The 26,100-nt window shown below is 43.5% G+C and overlaps 1 protein-coding gene across 3 annotated transcripts in view; it reads right to left on the bottom strand.

The window, feature by feature from the left end:
- The window catches only part of CEP128 (centrosomal protein 128), a 126,577-nt gene that overhangs the window by 29,746 nt on the left and 70,731 nt on the right, over positions 1-26,100 (bottom strand). For all 3 annotated transcript variants that reach the window (XM_085858469.1, XM_085858470.1, XM_085858468.1), the window contains one exon: positions 22,757-22,930. In XM_085858469.1, the coding sequence (XP_085714595.1) occupies positions 22,757-22,930 (174 nt within the window). The remainder of the gene's footprint in view (positions 1-22,756; positions 22,931-26,100) is intronic.

Raw genomic sequence — 26,100 nt, 5'->3', positions numbered from 1 at the left:
CATATTTGGAACCATCTTGGCAGAACCCTTTTCCCAAGTCTCCAAGGTAGTTATTTAAACCATCAAGGCAGAACTCATTTACTGATTTTTTTCAAAATGTGTGAGGTCTCCGAGGTAGGTTTCACATTTAAAACCACCAAGGATAACTCATTTACTGATTTTTTTTCAAAATTTGTGAGTCTCCAAGGTAGGCTCCATATTTGGAACCATCTTGGCAGAACCCTTTTCCTGAGTCTCCAAGGTAGTGATTTAAACCATCAAGGCAGAACTCATTTACTGTTTTTTTTCAAAATTTGTGAGTCTCCAAGGTAAAACTTGTATTCTGGCTCATCAAGGTATAACTTGTTCAGTGGGTATTGTCTTGATAACTCACAATGAGTACTATTGCTGTAAAACTCTTTTTCAGGATTTTGCTGGTCTCCAAGGTATAACTCTTTGGTTGGGTCATCAAGGACAAACTCGTTCTGTGGGTCTTAGTCGCTCACAAGGTCTTCAAACCAAACCGGCAATTTTGTCCCAAATTGTGGCAAAAGCAGTATTTTCATTTCGTATTTCAGATACAATTTCCTGTGAGAGAAAATAATAATGTATTAATTAAGTGATTTAATTATTAAATGAGTCTATGTTTAAATCAAACTCTGTAAATAGAAAAATAAAATCTTACCTCAATAGATAAGAGGTTTGAATCCAGTTCATCAACTTGAAGGTTTAGTTCCATACAAGTAGTAGAACTCCAAGGAACCCCAAAGTCAGCACAGTACTCCATTCTCAGTGAAAGTAAAAAAAATATGTTTAAATGGAGTCTGGGCTTGAAGCTTTTATACAGAAAGATTGGTTTCCCTGGGCAACCCCAGGCAAGCCTTGTGAGTCAGATGTTGTAATGTTGTTTTGTACAGCTCGATGTTGTAATGTTGTGTTTGAATGGAGAATTTTTTTTTTTAAATGGAGGATTCTTTGAAAATTCCCTGGGCAAGCCCAGGCAAGCCTTGTGAGTCAGATGTTGTAATGTTGTTAGAATGGAGAAATTTCTTCAAAAATGGAGGATTCTTTGAAAATTCCTGAGGCAAGCCTTCGTTGGGAAATTTTTCAAAACCATAACATTCTAGAATTTTCTAGTGAATTATTTGTGAGTCGGAGATGAACTGGAAATGATGTAATAGTAGGCGGGGTTGAGTAAAAGTGGGTGGGGCTTAGGAAAAGTGGGCGTGGCTTATTTAAAAATACCTCATGAAAAGTGGGTGGGGCTTATGAAAAAGTGAGCGGGGCTTATGAAAAGTGGGCGTGGCTTATGCAAAAAATAATCTGAGGCTCTGGAGGTGGTCAAACAAGAGCATTAAGAGAAGTTTATCATTTCGTAATGGCACAAAAGGGGTATCTTGAAAAATATAAAGATTCAAATGTTTTATTTTTAAATATTTTAGATGGGGATTATTGTGCAAAGAAAATTAAACTATTGAAGGAATTTGATAATGAACAAATCTTTATAGGTTCAATGAGTGAGCTAAACAATATGCATTGGTTATTTGAAAAAAGTCCCCGAGGTTAAAAGGAGAGGCTATTAAAATCTCCATACACTTACATGTTTTAGATATTTCTTTAGAATCACATTTAACAAATCACAGTGGCCTATATTCACCCTTCTACTTTACTACTTGAACAAATCTTGATAGGTTCAATGAGTGAGCTAAACAATATGCATTGGTTATTTGAAAAAAGTGCTCCAAGGTTAAAAGGGGAGACAAATAAATATACCTTGGGATAAAAAGGGGGTTTATTTTTAAGGGGAAAAAAAATTATGAATCGCTGAAAATCCCCCATTCACTTACATGGGGAAAAGTGAGCCAGAATCAGTATATTCACCCTTAGTCCAAGAGCATTAGGGTTTAACCTGGACATTTTTGGTAACAAGCTGATTTTTTCAGGAAAGGTCCAGGAATGTGTGTGAAATAACATACTAAAAGTCCTCATGAATCCTCCTTGAGCGTTTTCCGCAATCCAAAATGGCGTCCAAAATGGCCGCCATTTCCTGTTTTTCTCATAACTTTGCAAGTAGGTTTACCTATAACACATTTTAAATGTCTACACATATGTTTTGAAGTATAAGGAACTCAATACAATACATATCGGAAGATTTTGAAACACACAAAAACGAATAAAACCGCTTAAGCTCTTTCAGAAATCCAAAATGGCGTCTGAAATTGCTGCCGTTTCTGGTTTTACACCAAGGTACTTCAACACCCACTTTAAATGTCTTAATATATGTTTTGCGACTCAATGAAATGAATCATATACTTATTGGGAATTTTTCAAAAACACGCATTTACCAATAAAAACACTTGAGCTCATCCTGAAATTCAAAATGGTGCCCGAAATGCCCCTTTTCCTGTTGTTGTTTTCTCATAACTCTGCAACTAAGTAACCCAATAAAGCACACTAAAATGTCTTTATATATGTTATGGGAGTCAAGGAATCTAGATAAATTCTTATTCGCAGATTTGAAACACGCATATCTATACCAATAAAACTACTTGAACTAGTCCCAAAATCCAAAATGGCGCCAAAGATGGTTGCAATTTCCTGTTTTTCTCATGACCCTGTGACTAAGTTACCTCAATATGCACTTTAAATCTCTAAATATATTATGTCTTGAGAAATAAGGAACTCATTCAGATACTTTGAAGTACAAAGGAAACAATAAAACCGCTGAAGTTCTTTCTGAAATTCAAATGGTGCTCAAAATGTCCGCCACTTATCAACACACTGCTGTTTTAGCCTGTTTCAAGAGGCAAAGACATTCAAAACAAGATCATGCTAGAGATTCAAACCTCAAAAGCTTCAGATGAATCTTTACCTTACGCATGCACACACCTAGTTGCATCAGTCATTGTCTTCATTGTCGGATGCTGTATCTTCAATGTTGATGTCCTCTGAAGTTGGGGTAATATCATCGTCGGCATCTATAAGAGTTGGTGCTGTATTGTTGCAATTGAGACCACTGCATTTACTGCACATTGAGGTACAAAAGAGCCCAAGTTTCTTGCAGCTACATGTCATGCTTCTGCAACCATCTGGTTTACACCCACATGCCACCATGTTCAGCAAAGTGTCGGGTAAAACAGCAATGTCTGTTTCTACCGGGGTAAGAGTCCCGTCCTGAAATCGCCAGCCCCATTCTGTTGGAGATAAGGAGTTACCCATCCATTCCTGGACGGTAAGATAGGCGCGATATGAATGTTGCTTTGCTGCAGCACTAGTTGGAGGTAGACTTTCTAGCTGAAAGGATGAACTCAGGGAACTGCGACCGATTGCCCGTTTGTATGCGATGTGACGGTAGTCATCAAGAGATTCAAAACTGCTGGCTCCATAAAGCTTAAGAATGAAGCCCACCCCAGCTTTTTCCACCTCGTCATGGGTGCTTCCACTGTTTGTGAAGGTATCCAGCAAGTCGTAGTCCCGCTTCTTGTGCACCATGTTGAAAGCTTTACGCTTGCCCTGACGATAGATCGCAGAGACCGTGTCACATCCCGTCACAGCATGAAGAAACATCAAGTGATTTCTTGTGTCCCCTATGGCATGCTGAATCTCATGAATGTTGAAGACCGTGACAGGATTACTGCGGCATAGCATGTACACATCTGTGGAAGAGGTTGCCCGAGCAACTAGCATTACCAGTAAGTCTGTGTCCGTACCAACGACAGCAACTGGCACATGTTCTGACTCTGCCAGTGCTAGTGCTGTGGAGACAATCAGGGTGTCGGCGTCTGCTTCTGCCTGGACTTTTGGAAGAACTCAAGAGGTCTTATTGGTACTTGCGTGCTTCAGCATCTCTTAAGATGTATTCTAATGAGTTCCTCATACTTCAAAACATATATGTAGACATTTAAAGTGTGTTTTGGGGAAACCTGCTTGCAAAGTTATGAGAAAAACAGAAGAGGCGGCCATTTTGGACGCCATCTTGGATTGCGGAAAACGCTCAAGGAGGATTTATGAGGACTTTTAGTGTGTTATTCTAGACATATTCCTGGACCTATCCTGAAAAAATCAGCTTGTTACCGAAAATGTCCAGGTTAGGGCCTATTTTGACCTAATGCTCTTGGACTAAATAGTTGCTGCAATATATTAATCGGCGGCAGTTGCTGAAAATGAAGAAGTCCGTAGACTGCACACAGGAATAATGGTGCAAATGGGTACAAATGATTCTCTGTGGGGTGTGTGCATGCCTGCATGCTTGGTTATGTCTATGTGGTGCATGGGTTTCGCTAACGCTCGAACTGAACTCAAACTCGTAGCTGGGCCTGTGGTGCATGGCGCTGTGGAGGAGGTTATGTGGCCATCTCGCGAACCATGTGCTTCTGCATGTGGGGAGCAGACCTGCTGCAGAGCCGAAGCCACGTGGAGAACGGATGTGCTGCGGAATCAAAGCCACGTGGGACATGCCACCGTGCAGTGCGGGTGTGGGGAAATCCGTGCATGTGTGTAAGTGAAAGGATAAGTATATTGCCTGTGCATATGCATGGTTAGCATGGACTATGAAGATGTTGGAGGATTGCATATGGAGCGGGGGGGGGCATGCATGTAGGCAGGCCTTTGCCAGGTATATAACATGGGTTTTCATTATTTAATGCTCCCACCCAGTTTTATATAGAACACACAGTTAAAAATAAAGCATTGCTGTTTGTGCATGTTTTATCACCCTGGTAACACCCTGATACACTGCCCTCCTTCCCCTTACTCTGCCTTCCCTCCCCTCCCCCCTTCATACTTCATTCCTTGCCTGTATGCTGCCTTCCCCTTACACTGCCTTCCCTTCCCCTCACACTGCCTTCCCTTCCCCTCACACTGCTTTCCCATTCCCTCCCCTTACACTGCCTCCCCTTTCGCTCATAATGCCTTCCCTTCCTCCACTCATGCTGCCTTCCCATTCCCTCCCTTTACACTGCCTCCCCTTTCCCTCATAATGCCTTCCCCTCCCATCACGCTGCCTCCCCTTCCTCCTCTCACGCTGCCTTCCCATTCTCTCATATTGCCAACTCCTCCCCTCAAGCTATCCTTCTCCCAAATCCCCTCGACCACCATAGAACTCTCCAGAGGTTGAGGAGAGGAAGGGGTGTCAATAAAGGTGCGAATTGGAAAATGAAAGCTTTTGTTTTCTTTGCAGTCGGAAGTTCTGCTCGGATCAATTCCGCAATTTGTCTCAGGTTAAGAGATTATAGAGCTTATCGTATGTGTAGAAATTAAATAAAGGCACAAACACCGGCATGGCTTTTTGACAATTGAAGGAATACACCCTTTCTTCCCTTCCCCTTCCATCATGCTTACCTCCTCCCAAAGCCCCTCCACTCCAACGGATGTCTCTGAGCAGTGCCCGGGCATTATTTGGTGTGACTCGTTTGAACATGCTGTTATAACGTACCATAAGGGGATCACATTCCTCCATCCCCCCCCAAACGCCCCACCCCCTCCCAGCTTTCCCTCAAGACCACCAGTCAAACGCATGTCGAGAACACTCCCTTCCGCTCCCCACTACCTCCTTCTCTATCCCTCCCCTCCCTTCTCTCCCCCCCCCCGCCATTAATATTCCCATCAGCGAAGCAACTGCTTGCATTTGATGGTATATATATATATATATATATATATATATATATATATATATATATATATATATATATATATATATTTATATATATATATATATATATATATATATATATATATATATATATATAATAAAACTATTATGCTCTTCTATCCAAAGAAAGCTACATAAAGCAACCATGAAAAGTTACACAAGGTAAGCACTTTGCCATGTCAACCCATACCTGGGTTCCTCTACAGCTTCAGACATTCACAAGTAATACATACATGAGAATCCCAATGATACACACCCCCACCCCCCCCCCCCTTTCAGTCACCATTACAGTTTCTTCACTAGGTGGTGAATCATTAGCGACAAAGTAGACAGAGACGCACAAGGCTCCCAAGAATGTACCAATAACATGTGCAATGCCAATAGCAGTCAACAGAAAAAAAACCACAAGATGCAATCACGTCTCTCACCCCTAATTGGAGGGAATATCCAATCAGCCCTCACCGACATGTGAGTTAATTGATTTGATAATCCTAGCCACCTTGGGTAATTGATCAGGTAAGAGAAGATTGGTTATTCCCTCCAATTACGAGCCAGAGACGTGATTGGATATTGACATATATATATATATATATATATATATATATATATATATATATATATATATATATATATATATATAGATATATAGATATATAGATATATATATATATATATATAGATATATAGATATATAGATATATAGATATATAGATATATATATATATATATATATATATATATATATATATATATATATATATATATATATATATATATATATATATATATATATATATATACTGTTGTGAATTCGTGCCCGCCGGCATGCGAGCGGCCACGTAACTCGAATCGCGGCACGTTGCCCACCGGACGGACAATTCCGTCGTGACCCTCTCGGACTAACGCCGGGAACTAGTCACGGGTGGGCCTTTCGGCCTCACCACGATAATGCCAATCGGCCCCCCGCGTGGGATAGGGTTGTTTGCCAAATTCGACCTACCTAAGTACCCACACGGAGGGTAGACCGGACGATTGCACCTCGCCGCAGGTCGACTTCGGACACGGGCCACTTAAAGCGACCCGTTCCGTACTATCGGGATAACCGAGCGGTGTTATCGTCAACCTCGACGGTTCCGATTAATTATCGGGCATATTTAGCCCACTACCAACCCTTTACGTGAAGTAAGATGGAGATTCAATTAAAGAAAAGACGAAGCGAAACGGGAAAAACAGTTCAACATAAGGCACATTTATTCCGCGGCAAACGGAAAGCAAATTTATACCCATTACAACAATTATGCACCAAAAGCAAATGTAACAAAAGGAACACAACAATGCAGATCTACTACCGACTACGCGAGCACACGGCAACACTTACACAGTTTTACTTTACAGACGGCGCCGACAACACATATACTCAAACGCAAAAGAAAAGGGGCCACCCTCTACGACAAGGGGGCAGACGGGCCTGTGGGCCGAGACCGCGTGGAGCCTACCCGTCTTGTGATGAGCCGCAAAATGTCACGGCGGTGCCCCGACTCCGTGCTCCTCCGCGGGTTTCGTTGGCACTGCTTGGAATGGGGTGGGAACGGGGCCCCCTTTTCGCACTATCTCAGCACGGGGGGAAACAGGGGGGGTTGTTGATGCTCTGGGGAAAGAGGATAGCTGGCTTGCTCGGGTCCCGCGACGAGCGACTCCACTGCGACCTCGACCGCGTTCCCGGCTTCCCCTCTCTGCAGCTCCCCGACAGACTCCGAACCCCGACAGACCGACTCTCCTCCAGACCCGTCTTGACTGCTGCTGCCACACCTCGCCGCCGCCACACCTCGCCGCCGCCACACCTCGCCGCCGCCACACCTCTCCAACTCACCCAAGCCCGAAACAGAAAACTGACTGAATTCGCCCCGCGCTCGGCGCTTTATAGTATGGCAGGAGAATCCATATGCAAATTTCCGGATCAGGATGAGCTCGGGGGCGGAGCCATGCTCGCCATTGGACGGAGGAAAAGTGGGCGTGAACCTCCCCTGATCCTCGAATTTGCATATATCGATTCTACTCCGACGCGCCTGGAGGCGGGGCCAAATCGCCCCGCGCTTAATGATTGGAGGGATCGGAAGTGGGCGTGTATCATTCCTGATCCGACTTCCCCTCGGAAAGGCCGCTTTTTGCACCCGAGGCTCGGCGTGCGTCCCGCACGAGGCCAGGACAGCCTGACGCTCGGCGCCCACAAGCGGTGCGGGAATGGCGGTAGAAGGAGGAGAGGTGAAGGTGGTGGAGGGTCTAAAGTGGCGGTCCCTGGCCACGGTGACGCTTGGAATGGTGGTGATGCGATGATTGCGAGAGCGAGTTGTGAAGGTAAAGGTCGTGGCTGTTAGCGTTGTTGTTGTTGTGAAGCGGCGTTGCGGTTGGTGGTTGTTGTGTGATGGCGGTTGAGACGTGGTTGGTTCAAAATAAAGATAGAACAGAAAAACTGCTATCTTAAAGGGTCGCAGCCCGAATGAATCACATTTATTCCCTCTAAACAACGGGTTTGGGGCTAACTACACATGTACTTCCAGAGATATCTCACCTACGGGACCTGAATGGTGGTTTGCGAATTTCCTCAACCACAACAATACATATATATATATATATATATATATATATATATATATATATATATATATATATATTAATATTTCGGCACGCCCCTTTCTTTGTTCCACCGTCAGATTTTTGTTACTGCATGAAATGAAACAAGATTTGGCACATATACTAATGATATTATTGTCTTCCTTAAGAGGCCCCTCAAAATTCGTTTTGATGCATTTTCACAAACTCCAACGGATTCCATTCAAATTCGGTACGATTATGGCTTTTGGTCCAACTTAGGTCATTGGCTATAAATTTTTTCCATAACACTTCCAATATTCGAAAAAAAATCGATAAATCGATATCCCTTATGGGATTTTCCATTCAAATCCACTCAAGTTTAAGGCCTACGGGGGACGCAAATTTCCACTTTGCCCCGGGAGCTGTTTACCTCCGCTACGCCAAGCTATTAGGGTTAGGGTTTGGGTTTGTGTTAGGGTTAGCTACCCTAACACTAACCCTAACCCTAACAGCGAACCCTAACCCTAACCGCAACCCTAACCCTAACCGCTAACAGCTATTCAGGAAATTTGCAAGAAAGCCCGAGCAACGCCGGGCATTACTACTAGTATATATATATATATATATATATGTATATATATATATATATATATATATATATATATATATATATCTTCTTCTTCTTCTTCTTCTTCTTTCGGCTGCTCCCGTTCGGGGTCGCCACAGCGGATCATCCGTATGATCCGCATGGTGATTTGGCACATGTTTTACGCCGGATGCCCTTCCTGACGCAACCCTGGTCGCCTCTTACGGCACAGGGATATGGTACACCTATTTTAACCGGGGCATACACCGGCCCAGTACACTGGTACTCATTTCGCCGACCTCGGAAAGATGACAGGCTGAGTCAACCCCCTGGTGTATTAATTCAGTGGCCCAACGGGAATTGAACTCAGGACCTTTTGGATCCCAAGCCGCTGCCCTAACCACTGCGCCAACACCAGGCTTTTATATATATATATATATATTTATATATATATATATATATATATATATATATATGTTAGGGTTAGGGTTATATATATATATATGTTATATATATATATATATATATATGCCTTATATGGGTTATATATATATATATATATATATATATATATATATATATATATATATATATATATATATATATATATATATATATATATATATATATATATATATATATATATATATATATATATATATATATATATATATATATATATATATATATATATATATATATATATGCCTGGTGTTGGCGCAGTGGTAAGGGCAGTGGCTTGGGACCCAAGAGGTCCTGAGTTCAAGCCCCGTTGGGACACTGAATTAATATATGTATGTATATGTATATGTATATATAATGTGTATATATATATATATATATATATATATATATATATATATATATATATATATATATATATATATATAAATATATATAAACCAAGTCGAAAACACCAGGGGGTTGACTCAGCCTGCCATCCTTCCGAGGTCGGCGAAATGAGCACCAGTTGTACTGGGCCCGGTGTATGCCCCGGTTAGAATAGGTGTACCATATCCCTGTGTGTCGTAAGAGGCGACCAGGGTTGCGTCAGGAAGGGCATCCGGCATAAAAACCTATGCCAAATCATTATGCGGACAACAAAACGAATTTCCATACCGGATCGGTCGAGGCCCGGGTTACCAACGACCGCCACCGGTACCGGTGGTCAGCAGGGTACCAGTGGAAATTGTGCTACTGCTGGGCGAAGGAGGAGAAGGAGACGTGGAAGGCGAGTCCGAAGGCAGTGGGAGAGAGGGAAGGGTAGAAGTGTGGAGGTGAGAGTTGGAACTCTGAATGTTGGGACGATGACTGGCAAAGGGCGAGAGTTGGCTGATATGATGGAGAGAAGAAAGGTGGACATACTGTGTGTACAAGAGACCAAGTGGATGGGGAGTAAGGCGAGGAGCATTGGAGGTGGTTTCAAACTGTTCTACCATGGTGTGGATGGGAGGAGAAATGGTGTCGGGATAATCCTGAAGGAAGATCATGTCAAGAGGGTATTGGAGGTGAGGAGGGTGTCTGACCGAGTGATGAGTGTGAAGTTGGAAATTGAAGGGGTGATGATGAATGTCATCAGTGCATATGCCCCACATATGGGGTGTGAGATGGAATATAAAGAAGATTTCTGGAGTGAGTTAGATGAAGTGGTGGAGAGTGTATCCAAGGATGAAAGAGTGGTGATTGGAGCAGATTTCAATGGACATGTTGGGGAAGGGAATAAAGAGGATGAGGAGGTGATGGGGAGGTACGGTCTCAACAAGAGAAATGTGGAAGGGCAAATGGTGGTAGAGTTTGCAAAAAGAATGGAAATGGCAGTGGTAAACACATATTTCAAGAAGAAGGAGGAACACAGGGTGACATACAAGAGTGGAGGAAAGTGCACACAGGTGGATTACATCTTAAGTCGGAGATGCAACCTGAAAGAGATTAGTGACTGTAAGGTTGTGGCAGGGGAGAGTGTAGCTCGACAGCATCGATTGGTGGTCTGTAGGATGACTTTAGAGGTGAGGTTGAGGAAGAGAGTGAGGGCTGAACCAAGGACCAGATGGTGGAAGCTGAAGGAGGAAGACTGTTGCGTGAAATTTAGGGAGGAGGTGAGACAGGCGTTGGATGGTGGTAAAGATGGGTGGGATGATTGGGCAACGACAGCAGAAGTTGTGAGGGAGATAGCTAGGAAGGTACTTGGTGTGACATCTGGACAGAGGAAGGAAGATAAGGAGACTTGGTGGTGGAATGAGGAAGTACAGGAAAGTATAAGGAAGAAGGGGTTGGCGAAAAAGATGTGGGATAGTCAGAGAGATGAAGAAAGTCGGCAGGAGTACAAGGAGTGGCATCGAAAAGCAAAAAGAGAGGTGGCTAAGGCCAAGGAAAAGGCATATGACGAGCTGTATGAGAAGTTGGATACAAAAGAAGGGGAAAAGGATTTATACCGATTGGCAAGACAGAGGGACCGAGCTGGGAAGGATGTGCTGCAGGTTAGGGTGATAAAGGACGCAAATGGGAATGTGCTGACGAGCGAGGAGAGTGTGTTGAGAAGGTTGATGGAGTACTTTGAGGAGCTGATGAATGAAGAAAATGAGAGAGAGAAGGTTGGAAGAGGTGGAGATAGTGAATCTGGAAGTGGGGTGGATCAGTAAGGATGAAGTGAGGACTGCTATGAAGAAGATGAAAAGTGGAAAGGCGGTTGGCCCAGATGGTATACCAGTGGAGGCATGGAAGTGCTTAGGAGAGATGGCAGTGGGGTTGTTAACCAGATTGTTTAATAAAGTCTTGGAAAGTGAGAGGATGCCGGAGGAGTGGAGATTAAGTGTGCTGGTTCCGATTTTCAAGAATAAGGGTGATGTGCAGAGCTGTGGAAATTACAGAGGGATAAAGTTGTTAAGCCACACCATGAAGTTGTGGGAAAGAGTAGTGGAAGCTCGGTTGAGAGGAGAGGTGATGATCTGTGAGCAGCAATATGGGTTTATGCCAGGAAAGAGCACCACTGATGCGATGTTTGCTTTGAGAATGTTGATGGAGAAGTATAGGGAAGGCCAGAAAGAGTTACATTGTGTGTTTGTGGATTTAGAGAAAGCTTATGATAGGGTGCCAAGAGAGGAGTTGTGGTATTGTATGAGGAAGTCGGGAGTGTTGGAGAAGTATGTGAGGATCGTGCAGGATATGTATGAGGACAGTGTGACAGCGGTGAGGTGTGCGGTAGGAATGACGGACCGGTTTAAGGTTAAAGTGGGATTGCACCAAGGATCGACTCTGAGCCCTTTCCTGTTTGCAATGGTGATGGACAGGTTGACGGACGAGATCAGACTGGAGTCTCCATGGACCATGATGTTCGCGGATGACATCATGATCTGTAGGGAGAGTAGGGAGCAGGCTGAATCGAGCCTTGAGAGGTGGAGGTACGCACTGGAGAGAAGGGGAATGTTAGTCAGTAGGAGTAAGACGGAGTACATGTGCGTAAATGAGAGGGAGGGTGGTGGTATGGTGCAGTTGCAAGGAGTTGAGGTGGGGAAGGTGGATTGGTTTAAATACTTGGGATCAACTGTCCAAAGTAACGGAGAGTGTGGGAGAGAAGTGAAAAAGAGAGTGCAGGCAGGATGGAGTGGGTGGAGAAGAGTTGCAGGAGTGATTTGTGACAGAAGGGTAGCTGCAAGAGTGAAGGGGAACGTATACAAGACGGTAGTGAGACCAGCTATGTTGTATGGTTTGGAGGCGGTGGCGCTAACAAAAAGACAGGAAGCAGAGCTGGAGGTGGCAGAGTTAAAGATGCTGCGATTCTCGTTGGGAGTGACGAGGATGGATAGGATAAGAAATGAGTGTATTAGAGGGACAGCGCAGGTAGGATGGTTTGGAAACAAAGTGAGAGAGGCGAGATTGAGATGGTTTGGACATGTGCACAGGAGGGAAACGGAGTATATCGGGAGAAGGATGTTGAAGATGGAGCCGCCAGGCAGGAGGAGAAGAGGAAGGCCAAAGAAGAGGTTCATGGATGCGGTGAGGGCGGACATGCGGGTGGTTGGAGTGTCAATGGAAGATGTGGAGGATAGAGCGAAATGGAGACAGTTGGTCCGCTGTGGCGACTCCTAACGGGAGCAAGCCGAAAGAGGAAGAAGAAGATATATATATATATATATATATATATATATATATATATATATATATATATATATATATATATATATAGATATTTTATATATATATATATATATATATATTTTATATATATATATATATATATATATATATATAATCGTGGTTCTGTGAAACCGCACGCCTCCAAGGCAATGGCACACAACAAACAGTGATCCCAAGACAGTTATTTCATTAGTATTTTGAATAGTTAGTCTTCCCCTCATGTCGAGTGGATAAATGGAATGAACTGCGTTGCATGGGACTCATAGTTCGGACAAAATATATATATACATATATATATATATATATATATATATATATATATATATATATATATATATACATATATATATATATATACATATATATATATATACATACATATATATATATATATATATATATATATATATATTGTTACGGTTGTGGAAATTCACAGAACACCATTCAGGCTTCCCAGAGATCAGTTATGTCGATAAGTGTGTGTTCAGATTCGATTTCCCCACCGATGTCTGGAGAGATTTATTCGTGTCACCAGGCTCTCATCTTTGAGTCAGCCATTATTCTTTTGCTATCTTTATTTTGGAACAAACACAACTTCAACAACCACAACCACTACTTCAACAACCATAACCACCTCTCAACAACCATGCCATCTCCACCACAGCGCCAACCACAACCACTATTTCAACAACCACGCCATCCCCACTACAGAGCAACCACAACATCGCCTCACCTTCATCTCCACAAACGCCGCCATCTTTTCGCCAGCCACGGCGAATCCCACGGACGAGCGGCATCTCCACCGACAAACGCAGGGGCTGATGATTTCTACAATGTCCGCTTTCCACGGCTGATGATTACTGCAACTTCCGCGGGAGCTGATGATTTCTACCACGTCCGCTTTCTCCGAGCTTCGCGTCGAAATCGGATCAAAAGCTCCAAAGGGGCGGAGCCAGAGAGGGGTGAAGAGTGAGAGGTGAAAGATCAGACCTCACTCACGGACCCGATATAAAGGCGCGCTGAACGCCAAGCAAGCAATCTGTCGGGGTCCGGAGTCTGTCGGGGAGCTGCAGAGAGTGGAAGTCTGGAGTCGAGCTGGCGTCGAGTCGAAAGAAGCCAGCAGCCCGGCAAGGTTCGAGTCCAGTGGAGGGCAGTCGGGGTCGTCGGAACACAGCCAAGCTTGCCGTGCCACGCAGAACGGCGTGAACGTGGAGAAAGCTGGAGAGAGATCGCCAACGCTGAGGAACGGGCGGGCTCTTAAAAGAGCATCAACTTTCGAAAGAGCAAAGGCCCGTTCGTTCCTCGGAGGGGTCGTCGGCTAGGCCCGAACCACTGGCCCGAGCCATATCCCTGGGAATATGACTACAAAGGAACTGCAGTTGGAAGCTGTCCAGGGCTCAGTGACGATCCTCAAAAGAGCCCTTGGAACAAAACTTTGAAAACAAAACTTCACACCTTGGTCCATGTTTCGTGACCTGGGAGGACTCAATTCCACCTTCTGAAAACTGCAAATGGAGATAACGAATAAAACACACACACACACACACACACACACACACACACACACACGTGGATACTTTAGAGACCTAGGGCGGGAGCATTTATTACCCACGCTATCTACCTGGCAAAGGTCTGCCTGCATGCATGCATGCTCGTACATGTTTGCGCCCCTCCGGTCGGCTCACTCTGAATCTGATTCCTACATGCCACAGTCCCCTGAAGAGAGGGGGAGGGGTGGTGTGGGTAAGAAAGATGGAGGAGTGGAGGGAGGGGAGAGGAAAGGGGGGGGGAAGAGGAGGGTTCAGAGAGAGAGAGAGTGGCAGGGTCGGAAAGAGGGAGAGGTGGGATAGGGGTGAGAGAGGCAGAGGAGTGAGAGAAGCAGAGGGGTGAGAATGGGAGAGTGGTGAGGGAGTGGAGTGAGAGAGGGATTCTGGCAGGTGAGATCCCTAGTTTAACATCCATCCAAGAGACGGCACACACAGTGATGAATCACCTGCCTGCGAAACCTGGATGATGGTTTATAGCTGGGTCAGGACTCAAACCCAGGCTAAACAGAGCGAGCATGCATACCTCTCGGCTTTCCTGCCGTGATGTGGAAATTTATGACTTCATAACAACTGAAAATATTTTTTACTCATTTTGATCATATAATTTATTTTGCCTTCCTACATCCGGTATCGAACCGCGGTGTCGCCATTGATTGAAGCTTGAAGAATGTGCGCCAAGTGGCTTCACCAAGCAATCCACAAAATGGTTGAAGAAACTTGTATAAATGAAACGTTTCATTTTTATTTGTATTTATACATGCCGAAGTGATCAGTTGTATTCTGGAATATCGTACAAAAAGGGGAACGTGGTGTGAGATAAGATTGCACATTTTCAGCAAGCCAGCCACCTCCTGTTGCACCACAGAACACATGGCCAATGCACGCGAGTGGCCTCTGAACTTTGTTCAAGTCCATCGATATAGTATTCACTGACACTGTGAATATTGCAGAGCACTCACCATATGGCTAAAGCACTCCAACGAAACAATTGATAAGAAACGGCTCACTTGGCACGTGATTAGCATCCACCGAAATGTCATATTAAAAACACACCTCCCATCCATCCATCCATCCATCAGGACCACAATCTGTGCAGAGCATTGGCACTGCCGAAGCAGTCTCCTAGGCTATTGGGCACAATCCTGGACAGGTTGCGACTCAGACGCAGGACACCAGCAAGCTGGCACTCATTTTGCTGACCTCGGAAGGATGACAGGCTGAGTTAACCCCACCTTTTATTAATTCAACAGCCAAGTGGGATTTGAACTCAGGATCCTAAGATCTCAAGCCCACCACCCTAACCATGAAGCCAATACCAGGCATACATCTCCAGGAGACACCCAAAATGTCAAATACATCCGAATTGGACAAAGGAACACCTTTTAGAAGTCTGAACCGATGCTCAGTTCGACTCTGGAGCTTAAATTTTGTAATTCTCCTTCATTTAAGAGATTCTTGAGATTATCGCATGTGCAGAAATGAAATAAAGCCGTGAACATTGGCGTCTCCAGGCGTCTATAAGCATTGCAATGTACCCAGTGATTCATAGCTTTGATGAGCAGGCATTCGATAATATTAGTGAGGAAAGTGAAAAAAAAACTTTATCGTTAAGAAATCGCTGCGGCCAGATCCAAGTCAAGGCATGGTTGAGCAAGCCAAAAAACATGGCGGCTTCAGACCCCAGCGAGGTTACTCAGGATACGTCGTGAGACCCCATAGAGTGCAGTGACTGAGGATATGCCTGATAAATGATATTGTTATGGCTGTGGAAATTCGCAGAGCACCATATATGTCCTTAGTTCAGTTATGCCGATAAGTCTGTGTTCAGATAGATTTCCCCACCTTGTCTAATGGGATTTATTCATGTGATCAGGGCTGTGATCTTTGAGATAGTGTTTTTCTTTTACTATCGTTATTTTGGACCAACCACCATTACTACCACCACAAAGCGCCACCAACCACAACAACCACGATCACCACCACCACCTTCTCGTCAACCGCCAACATCTCCACAGACAATGAACAGCCACCAACCCACACCAACCACGATCACCACCACCACCTTGTCAACCGCCCAACCACACCACCCTCACGACCACCACGAACGCCAGCCTCACCTTCTCAACAACAACCACAACCACCTTCTCCACAACCGCATTTCAACGACCACACCACTACCTCAACAACCACACCACAAACCTCTCCACATCGGATAACATCTACACCACGGATACTCATCAAGAAAGGAAACAAAGGCAACGGTAGGAAAACCCGTTGCCCCCGCGGAGTGCAGGCAGAACCACAGCGCCAAGGAGAGAAGTTCCGATAACGCTAGGATTTCCCCTCCCCCTTTTTTCTTGCTTTCCGGGGGAAGGGGTGAATCGGGTCAGGGTTCAAAGTTGATGTAAAGGAGGGGCCTGATTTTGGGCAGATAACGGCCCTGGCGCCACACTCCCTTGGCGGCAACAACCCCGAACTGGAAGTTTCCCGCGCGTGCGGGAAGTAGGGAGGGGCGATGCATGCATGGATATAAAGGACGAGCTGAGGAGAAAGTCTGTCGGTTGTTGGGAGTCTCTCTCGGTCTTTTTTTGGAGCTGAGAAGGACGTCTTTTTGGAGGTCGAGAGGGTCGAGGTCTCTGTCTGGAGGTCGTGGCCGCCCGCCGAGTCGTGCCTTACCGTGGGTCGTGCAGATGGGACGGTGCGGGTCGCCCCAGCGAGGTGAAGGTAGCCAGCCCGGTCTCGCGGAGCCTCTGCGGTCTACATGGCTCCGTGGTATAAAGACCCCAAGGGGTCCAGTCTACCCCCTTGTCTTTGAGGGGGTTTTTTCCTTGCTTTTCTTTGTATGAAAGTTGTGGCGCCGAGTCCGTTAAGTAGAACTGTGATAAGTGACTGTACATAATAAATAAACAGTCATAGTTCCTTTGCATTGTTTTTGTTGGCTGTATAATTGCATATGTGCATGCTCGAATACGTGCTTTTCTTGCATGAATACCTGACTGCATACGTGTGTAATAAATGTGCTTGTTCAAATGTCACCCGTTCGTTGTGTCCTCTTTCCCCAATTGAACTGCCATCTTGCCCTCAGAATATAGTTGGTTTTTAAATAGCCGGTAAAGCGATCGGGTCCAACGGGAGTCGCGATAACACCCCGCTCGGTTATCCCAAAACGGAGCAAGCTGCATTAAGCGGCTCGTGTCCCAGCGGCCCTGTTGAGGTACAATCTCTCGGTAATCTACCCGCGCAAATAATTAGGTATATCGACAGTTCGGCGATTGACCCTGTAGCGTGGGTAGAGTGCGGACAAGGTTGTGGTGTGGTTAAGATCACACCCGTGGCTGGTTTTCAGCGTTGCTCCGGAAAACCGTGACTGAATTGTCTGTCCGGTGGGCGTACGGCCGAGATTCGGCTAAACGCGGCTGTTCACACCCCGGCGGGCGAGAATTCATAACAATATAATTAAATAAGGCCATTAATTATCTTCAAAATGTGTTTTAATTAACCCAAACACCCAATTTTCAATAATGCACTTCCTTGGAGTTTTCTTGGTATGCATGCAAAGTTTCAGGCTGTTAGGTTTCATGGCTTTAGAGGTATAGAGGAGACACACACACTGACATTGATTAGTATACGAGCAAATACAACCAGTCACTGATGGAAATACTAAAGGGGGGGTGGGAGAAAAGAAGGGGAAAGAAAGAGAGGGATAGGGAAGAGAGGGAGGGGGAGAGTGAAGAGGTGGATGGAAAAATAGAGGGAGGGAGAGCAAGGAGGAGTGTGGGAGCGAGGATTGAGGGAGAGTGAGGAGGGTGGGGGAAGGGAAGATGGTGAGAGGTGAGAGGAAGGGAAGGTAGACATGCAGTGGAGCCTTAATTACGATTCGTACTCTCTCATCAAAATGATTCTGCATAGAATAGCAGTGAAGATGCAAACAATATAATGTCTGAAATCCATTTTCTACCAGTCATACAATAAATACAGCCCGGAGACAAACACCACCCGGACGCATCCAGAGCCAAACTGTCCAGAGACAAATACTGTTTGGACACATCCAGAGATAAACTTCCTTCCGGATGTATCCGGTGATAAATTCACGTCTGGACATGAACACCGCCCGGACGCGTCCAGAAACAAACTGTCCAGAGACAAATACTGCTTGGAGACATCCAGAGATAAACTTCCTTCCGGATGCGTCCGGTGATAAACTCACGTCCAGACATAAACACCGCCCGGACGCATCTGGAGACAGACACTGCTTGGATACGTCCAGAGATAAACTTCCTTCCGGATGGGTCCGGTGATAAACTCACGTCCGGACATAAACACCGCCCGGACGCATCTGGAGACAAACACTGCTTGGACACGTCCAGAGACAAACTCCCATCCGGACAAAACATTGCATGGACACGTCTGGGGACAAACACTGTCCAGACATAACCACCATCCGGTTATGTCCACAGATAGAGAGAGAAAGAGGGGAGGGGAGAGTGAGAGCGGTAGGTGTGGGAGGAGGGTGCTGCATTGTATTGGGAGGGGTAGGGCAAGAATGGGACAGAGAGAGAGAGAGAGAGAGACAGACAGAGACAGAGACAGAGACAGGTGTGGGGGTAGGGGAGTTAGCAGAGATAATATGTTATGCTTTAAAAACCACACACAAACATACACACACACACACACACACACCTTCATGCTTGGCCAATATCAGCAATTTTTCGGGAATCAGCAGGTTGGAGTCAGTGTGATTACCGACTACAGTACGTCCTGCATACAATCCGAAAACCTTGAGTAGCTTTCACTGAAAAACAATGTTGAATTCATGTAGATGTTTCAGGGATATGTTCACAAACATTAATCTTTATAAACAGCTGCATGTGATGGGTGGAAAAAAAAATTCGCTCGATAATTTAGAAACCACGTTAATACAGCAAACAGCTTGGAAATCGGGTGGTATTTCACAACTCGCTCAGAATGATGGAGGACGAAGAACTCGCTCAGAATGACTGAAGATGAACCACTTGCTCTGAACGACGGAGCACGAATCACTCGCTCAGGATGATGGAGTACGAACCACTCGCTCAACATTACGGTGCACGAACCACTCGCTCAACATTACGGTGCACGAACCACTCGCTCAGGATGACGGAACACGGGCCACTCACGGATGGAGCATGGGCCACTCATGGATGGAGCATGGGCCACTCGCGGATGGAGTGTGGGCCACTGGCTCAGGATGACGGAGCACGGACCACTCGCTCAGGATGACGGAGCACGGACCACTCGCTCAGGATGATGGAGCACGAATCACTTGCTCAGGATGATAGAGCAAGAACAACTCGCTCAGGATGACGTGACGCGGCATAAGCATCTCCAGTGAGTGAACAATTTCAGTGAGCGCGGTACCACTGTCGACTGTAGGGTGCTTGGCAAATGGCTTAAGCACTCAAGCAAGCACTCCAATTAAATGGTTGATCAGGTAGGGCAGGCCAGACCGTGGATGCATACCATATAGGATCCCTTTAACTTTAAAGCCTGTCTTCACCGTCCCCACAGCAGTTAAAGAACTTAAATGAATTCGTTCAAACAATGACCTTATCTACAAAAGAGTTGCTCTTTAATGTAGAACAAACCTGGAGACGTTGCAACGTCGAATCGCCCGTGAAATAATAATTGCAGATAATCTGCCATGTTGCCTGCTCGTCTGTGCATGCGTCAGGTGGTACATCGATTCGCGGTGCGCGCAAACGTTATAACTTCATTTTAAAACATCAATTTTTCACCAGATTTGCTTTGATACCCTGTAGAGCACCCCACAAAACCTCCGGAAATATAGACACAGATCTGGCAGACGCAATGGATAAGCAGTCCCTCTGGCGGACAGGGCACAATGTCAAGCAGTGAATGCATTAAATCGTATAGCTCCATGAAGCTAGTTAATTTTAGCATGTTCCTAATGTTTTGCTCACTCAATATAGTTATCCACACAGTAGAAAAGGATAAGTTTAATGATTTGGAAATTCCATATTTTCTTGTGAAAATATGGAGAAGGAGGGGCTTAAACCTTGGTTTAAAGGCTTAAACCTTAAACCAAGCAACCTTGGTTGCTTAAAGTAAATAGGTATATAGGCTTTGTTATGAGACTTTAAATTACAGGATTTCACTCCAGATTTAGACATTTATTTAGTCTGGATGATATCTGATCCTTAAAGCTGAAATAATATTTAGATGATATACTTTAATTAGTCCATGAGAGTAGATTGTGGAAGATTGCATTGTTATAATGCTTGAAATTGCTCAAAGCTCCTAATTTGAAAACTATAGCACTTACAAAAGTGATGCAGACAGCGATTCGTAGCTATGATGAACAGGCATTCAATAACATGAATGAGGAAAGCAAAAAAAAAAAAAAAACTTTATCATTAAGAAATAATTGTGGCCTGCTCCAAGTCAAGGCATGGTTGAACAGGCCAAAAAACATGGCGGCTTCAGACCCCACCGAGGTTACCCAGGAGACGCCTTAAGACCCCAAAGAGCGAGGTGGCCGAGGATACATCTGACAATGGATAAAATTAAATGAAGCCATTAATTATTATCTTCAAAAGGGGTGTTTTAATTAACCCAAAGACCCAATTTTCACTCATGCACTTCCTTGGAATTTTCTTAGTATGCATGCAAAGTTTCAGGCTGCTAGGTTTTATGGTTTTGGAGTTGTGGAGGAGACACACTGGCACGCGCGCGCGCGCGCACACACACACACACACACACACACACACACACACACACACACACACACACACACACACACACACACACACACTGATATGTATATTTCAGGCTTTTAGTTTCAGTCTGTGAAAGACAGAACCAACCACGGCAAACAAGCAGCGTATTAACTGCTACAATGTATTAACTGATACACATACTAACTGATACACAGTATCAGTTAACTGACAATTCTTTAGTAATGCCAGCTCATCACTTCGGAAGGAAATCTGTTCATGTACAGTACACATTGCTGGCTCACCGACCATGAGCATGGAGTCAACTCCCTCCAAGAGTTGAGGTGGCAAACGTACATTATCTTATTATATTTGCCAAATAGTACATCTTCATTGGAATGGTAACTGTGAACCCTTGTGCCACACCAGTATTTGCTGCAAGTGTTCTGACCATTAGGCATGTCTTCCACGCATCAATCCTATTTGATCCTATATCCATCAATCCATGCATCAATCCATTACGCAGTTTACGAGGATATCTTTACAGCCATGAAATATGTTACAATTAAAATAACTACTATAACTACTACAACTACTACTAATCCACATACTTAGCTGAGGGATGTAGCGACCCCCCTGTGGTTTGACCCGTTTTCACTTTGTTCCCTTTGACAGGGGAACACAAGTTTAGGACAGGAATTTTGGATATTTTTGGCCAAGGGGGCGTCGATTACTCGCCTACTCTTTGAGAAGGACACTGTGAGTTAATTAACATCCACCAACTAAATCCGGCAGACGGGATACCCGATTAATGTCCATCTGAGGGACGGCACACACATTGATCAATCACCTTGCCTGTGAAACACCGGGATGACAGTTTGTAATTTAGCCAAGATTCAAAACCAGGCCAGACAGATTTGAGGCGAGTGTGCATACCTCTCAGCTATCCTGCCAATTAAAATAGCTACTTCAGTCTGTGACAGACACAGAACCGCCCACTGTTACAAGCAGTGTGTTTCCTGCTGCACTGACTGCTCCCCACAGTCTCACCCAGCTAACCTTTTTCTGAGCAATGTCAGCCCACCCCTTGGAAAGGAAATAAATCCACAAACACATTTCTGGCTCACTGGACTTCATCAGCATGAAGAGCACTTCCCCAAGACTTGAGCTGGCAAGCTTATGCCCAGTGAAAAGGTACTATTTGGCATTAAACTTGACTCATCAGCTGGCAAGGCATCATGAATGACTGAAGGCGACAGGAATTTGCAACTTGGCCAGTGTCAGCGAAAACTCGTCGACTCCTCACAAAAGTCCCCATGGGATTTTTAATGCCCACCAACAACCAGTGATAGCAGTTTCTCCAGCATAACAACCATCCAATGGATGGTGCACACAGTAATACGTTACCCTGCATAAAAAATACTAGAATGACAGTTTCATAGCTCGGTTGAGATTCAAACTCCAGCTAGATATCTGGAAGATGAATATGCATACCTCGAGGCTATCTGGCCAGCCCTCATCTGTTAAAGAACATGAAAATATTGATTTTACATACATGCAGATCTGTCGAATTCTTGCATATCACTTGGCACAATGCCTGAACCTCCTGCTCAAATGTCATAATAAGAGACTTCATCTCAGCCTCCAGCATCACCACACGTTCTCGCACCTCATTTTCAGACTGCATCAGCTTTGCAAAGCAATCTGCATTACATGCCATCACTTTAACCTAAGTGAAGAATTCCAAAATTGGAAATATGTCAGGTGAGAGGAACAGTTTACTTCCACCACACTCATTTTTCAATGAATAAATGAATAAATCAAACAAACAAACAAAATCTAAAAATCATTTGAACACTGGAGACAACACTTCAGGAACGATTTTGCTTTAACCTTAGAAACAACACAACACATACGATGCTTAAAATTATCCTCAGCAGAACTTAATCATCAGTACTATGATGAAAAAACAACAACTGGTCACAACCATTATTTTGTGCTTTGTGATGGTTTCTTCTTTTTGTTAGTTTGTTGGATGCATGTTTGCCAATGTCTGTAACCTCACTGAACTCCTTCGAAACTTCTTTCTTTATCACCATTCCATTGCAATTCTCTGTTTCACCTTTATTTCTATCTCATCTGTCATTGACATTCATTCTTCTCAAAAACGTCCTCCAAAATAACTCGTCACTGTATCAACAATTCTCAGCTCATTCCTTAAGACATTCAGTAAAAAAAAATTTTATCCTTCTTTCCTCCCATCTGATGAACCCCCTACCCCCCCCCCCTCTCTCACACTGTCAATTCAAATTATAATAAATGGCAACTTAAAATGTTTCATAGTCCTATACTCTATTTTCCAAATGCCTTTCTCCTACACAGCTTCCTCTTCTTCCCTTCTTTTGTGCAGTTCCTCAATTGTTCACATACATATGGCTACATCTCCTGTCGTGAAGGTACAGTGATTGTTTTCTTCGTGTCTTTCATTACCCTCCCTCCATCCCAATCGTGATGTCATCCTGAAAAAAAAATGTTTTGCATGGAATCAGGGTGTTAGACACCCTCATGTCAGCATCCTCCCCGACATCTCCTTCATGTCTGTGTCCCCTCACATCCATCCCTGCTCTGTGTTCACCCACACCATGCCTCCCTCTCTTCCCACATCTTGAACTTTATTATTATCCACTTCAAAATCAACAACTTTATCTACAATGCCATGTAACAAAAAACTGAATAAAATGATTGGCCATTGCTAATTGGGTCTGGTGCCTTAACACTTAAACATTTTAATTTTTGATAAAAATAAATGATATGAATAAATGAATGATTAAAAAAAACACTACAAATATGTTGTATTATACTTAAATATCGAACAAACTACCTATTACATAAAACACTTCTTTGCTGCACGTCTCAACCCTGCAATGTCACAGGAGAACTTTTGGCAACGCATACCCTTCTACAACCACATCTTGTTTGTCAACGTGATGTACCATCCTCCTATAGCAGTGACAACTCCATTTACCGACTAGAGAGTTCATAGAACATGTTACCCAACACAATGTTAAATTTTATACTTCATTTGAAATATAATAATAATAATTTAAAAAGATTGCGTAAAACATTTTTTTTGGAGGTTTAGTGCTATTGAAGCAGTCTTAAAGACCACCCTAAGACATCACCTTGTTTAACATGCCCAAGTACTGCAAAACTGGAGGCTTTTGGAAACAATAAGAAGGTGATTTGTGTTCTACAGCATTCAAGTGTATAATTAAAATAAAATTTGTCAAGGTTGTATGAAAAAAAAAATTATGGAATTTACAGCCGTTGATGTATATTACACCACCCTCTCGAACACGTCACACATTAGTTCCTCGTACCTGTTGTATGTGTTCTCTATGACGTCCTTAAAAACATCAAGTTTCCTGTTTGGAATGGTTTTCAATTTTGTTTGACTGTAAGGCAAGCAGACAATAATTTTTTTTTATCTCACTCCTCTCTGCGCATGTGTGATCGGATCAAATTCAGAGACAAAGTTCTGTAAAAAGACAGGTTTGTTTTCCAATTCGTGTTCAAAATATAACACTAAATTGAAATTAAGTTGTTCCTCGATCATAAACTAATGTTTGTGCACAGACGGACAGACATGAGCCAATTGCTTAAGCCTGCTTTTCGCTCCGTGTGCATGGGCTAAATACTGTATATAAATTGGGGTGTAAAAGTACGAGTCCGTTTTAATCAATACAAAAAATTTTCAAACCGCGATTTCAAACATACATTCGTCATAATATTGAAGATATGTATTCTTATTCTTTAATTTTTCTACAGTTATTATTGACTGACACTTTGTCATAATAGAATAAATGAAGGGTGAATACATTTGAGAGAAAGATAAAATTCATGTGAGCAGTTTGACTATGCTCTGGAGTGCATTGCAACATTGTTGGGAAAAGATTGATTCAAACATAATCAATAAACGAATTAAATCAATCCCAAATGGGAGTTGAGGCAGTTCTCAAGGCAAAAAGGGGTCAAAATGATTATATACATGAAGACAGATTTAAATTTTCCACTTATAATAAGTGCTGTTATCTCCTTAAGAGTTCATGGAAATCCCTTGAAAGTACTTTTGGCTTCATAATACAATGATTTATTTTGTCATCATGTCTCAATGAATAAATTCCAGACTGAACTCATACTTCTGTGTATACATATATATATATATATATATATATATATATATATATATATATATATATACATATATATATATATATATATATATATATATATATATATACACATATACATATACACACACATCCACCTGGATCAATTTATAACAACCCATCCTTCCTGACACCTTCTCCTTCATATACAGCCAATTCAACTTTTGCCTTGTTGCCAATTGGATGAGATTTGGTACCTCTTCAACTGAGCACAGTAACACAGCAAAGGACTTATGTGACTCCACAGACGTGATCCAATTTGTACATTTTTTTATGATCCATATTTATGCTAATGGAAAATCCTTGATTCTGAACCTGTTAATGACCAACTTTCCTTCTAACATTTTCCTCCAATTGCTAAATCTAATCATGTTATTGTGAGAGTCAACCACTCTCTCACTGTTATCAGGGAGCTGCCTAAGTCCTGCAGGGTATGGAAGTTCACTCAGGCCAAATGAAAAAGATGGAAAGCTAGCCTCTCACTTCAGGATTGGTCTTCTATCTCTGCTATCCCCAATAAAAAGTCACCTGCTATCTCTCACATGCGGTTTCTGCACATGCAACTATGTTTATCTGCAAGGACCATGTAGGGGAGAGGAAAATTTTTTTTATCCAAAGGAGAAGGATGCCTTATAGCAAAAAGAAAGTTAATTTCAGAATATTTGAACAA

This window comes from Eptatretus burgeri, chromosome 15, assembly GCF_056783735.1.
Source record: "Eptatretus burgeri isolate ZD-2024b chromosome 15, Ebu_testis_v1, whole genome shotgun sequence".
In the NCBI taxonomy this organism is placed as follows: Eukaryota; Metazoa; Chordata; class Myxini; order Myxiniformes; family Myxinidae; genus Eptatretus; species Eptatretus burgeri.
This window is presented reverse-complemented; position numbering and strand designations above follow the sequence as displayed.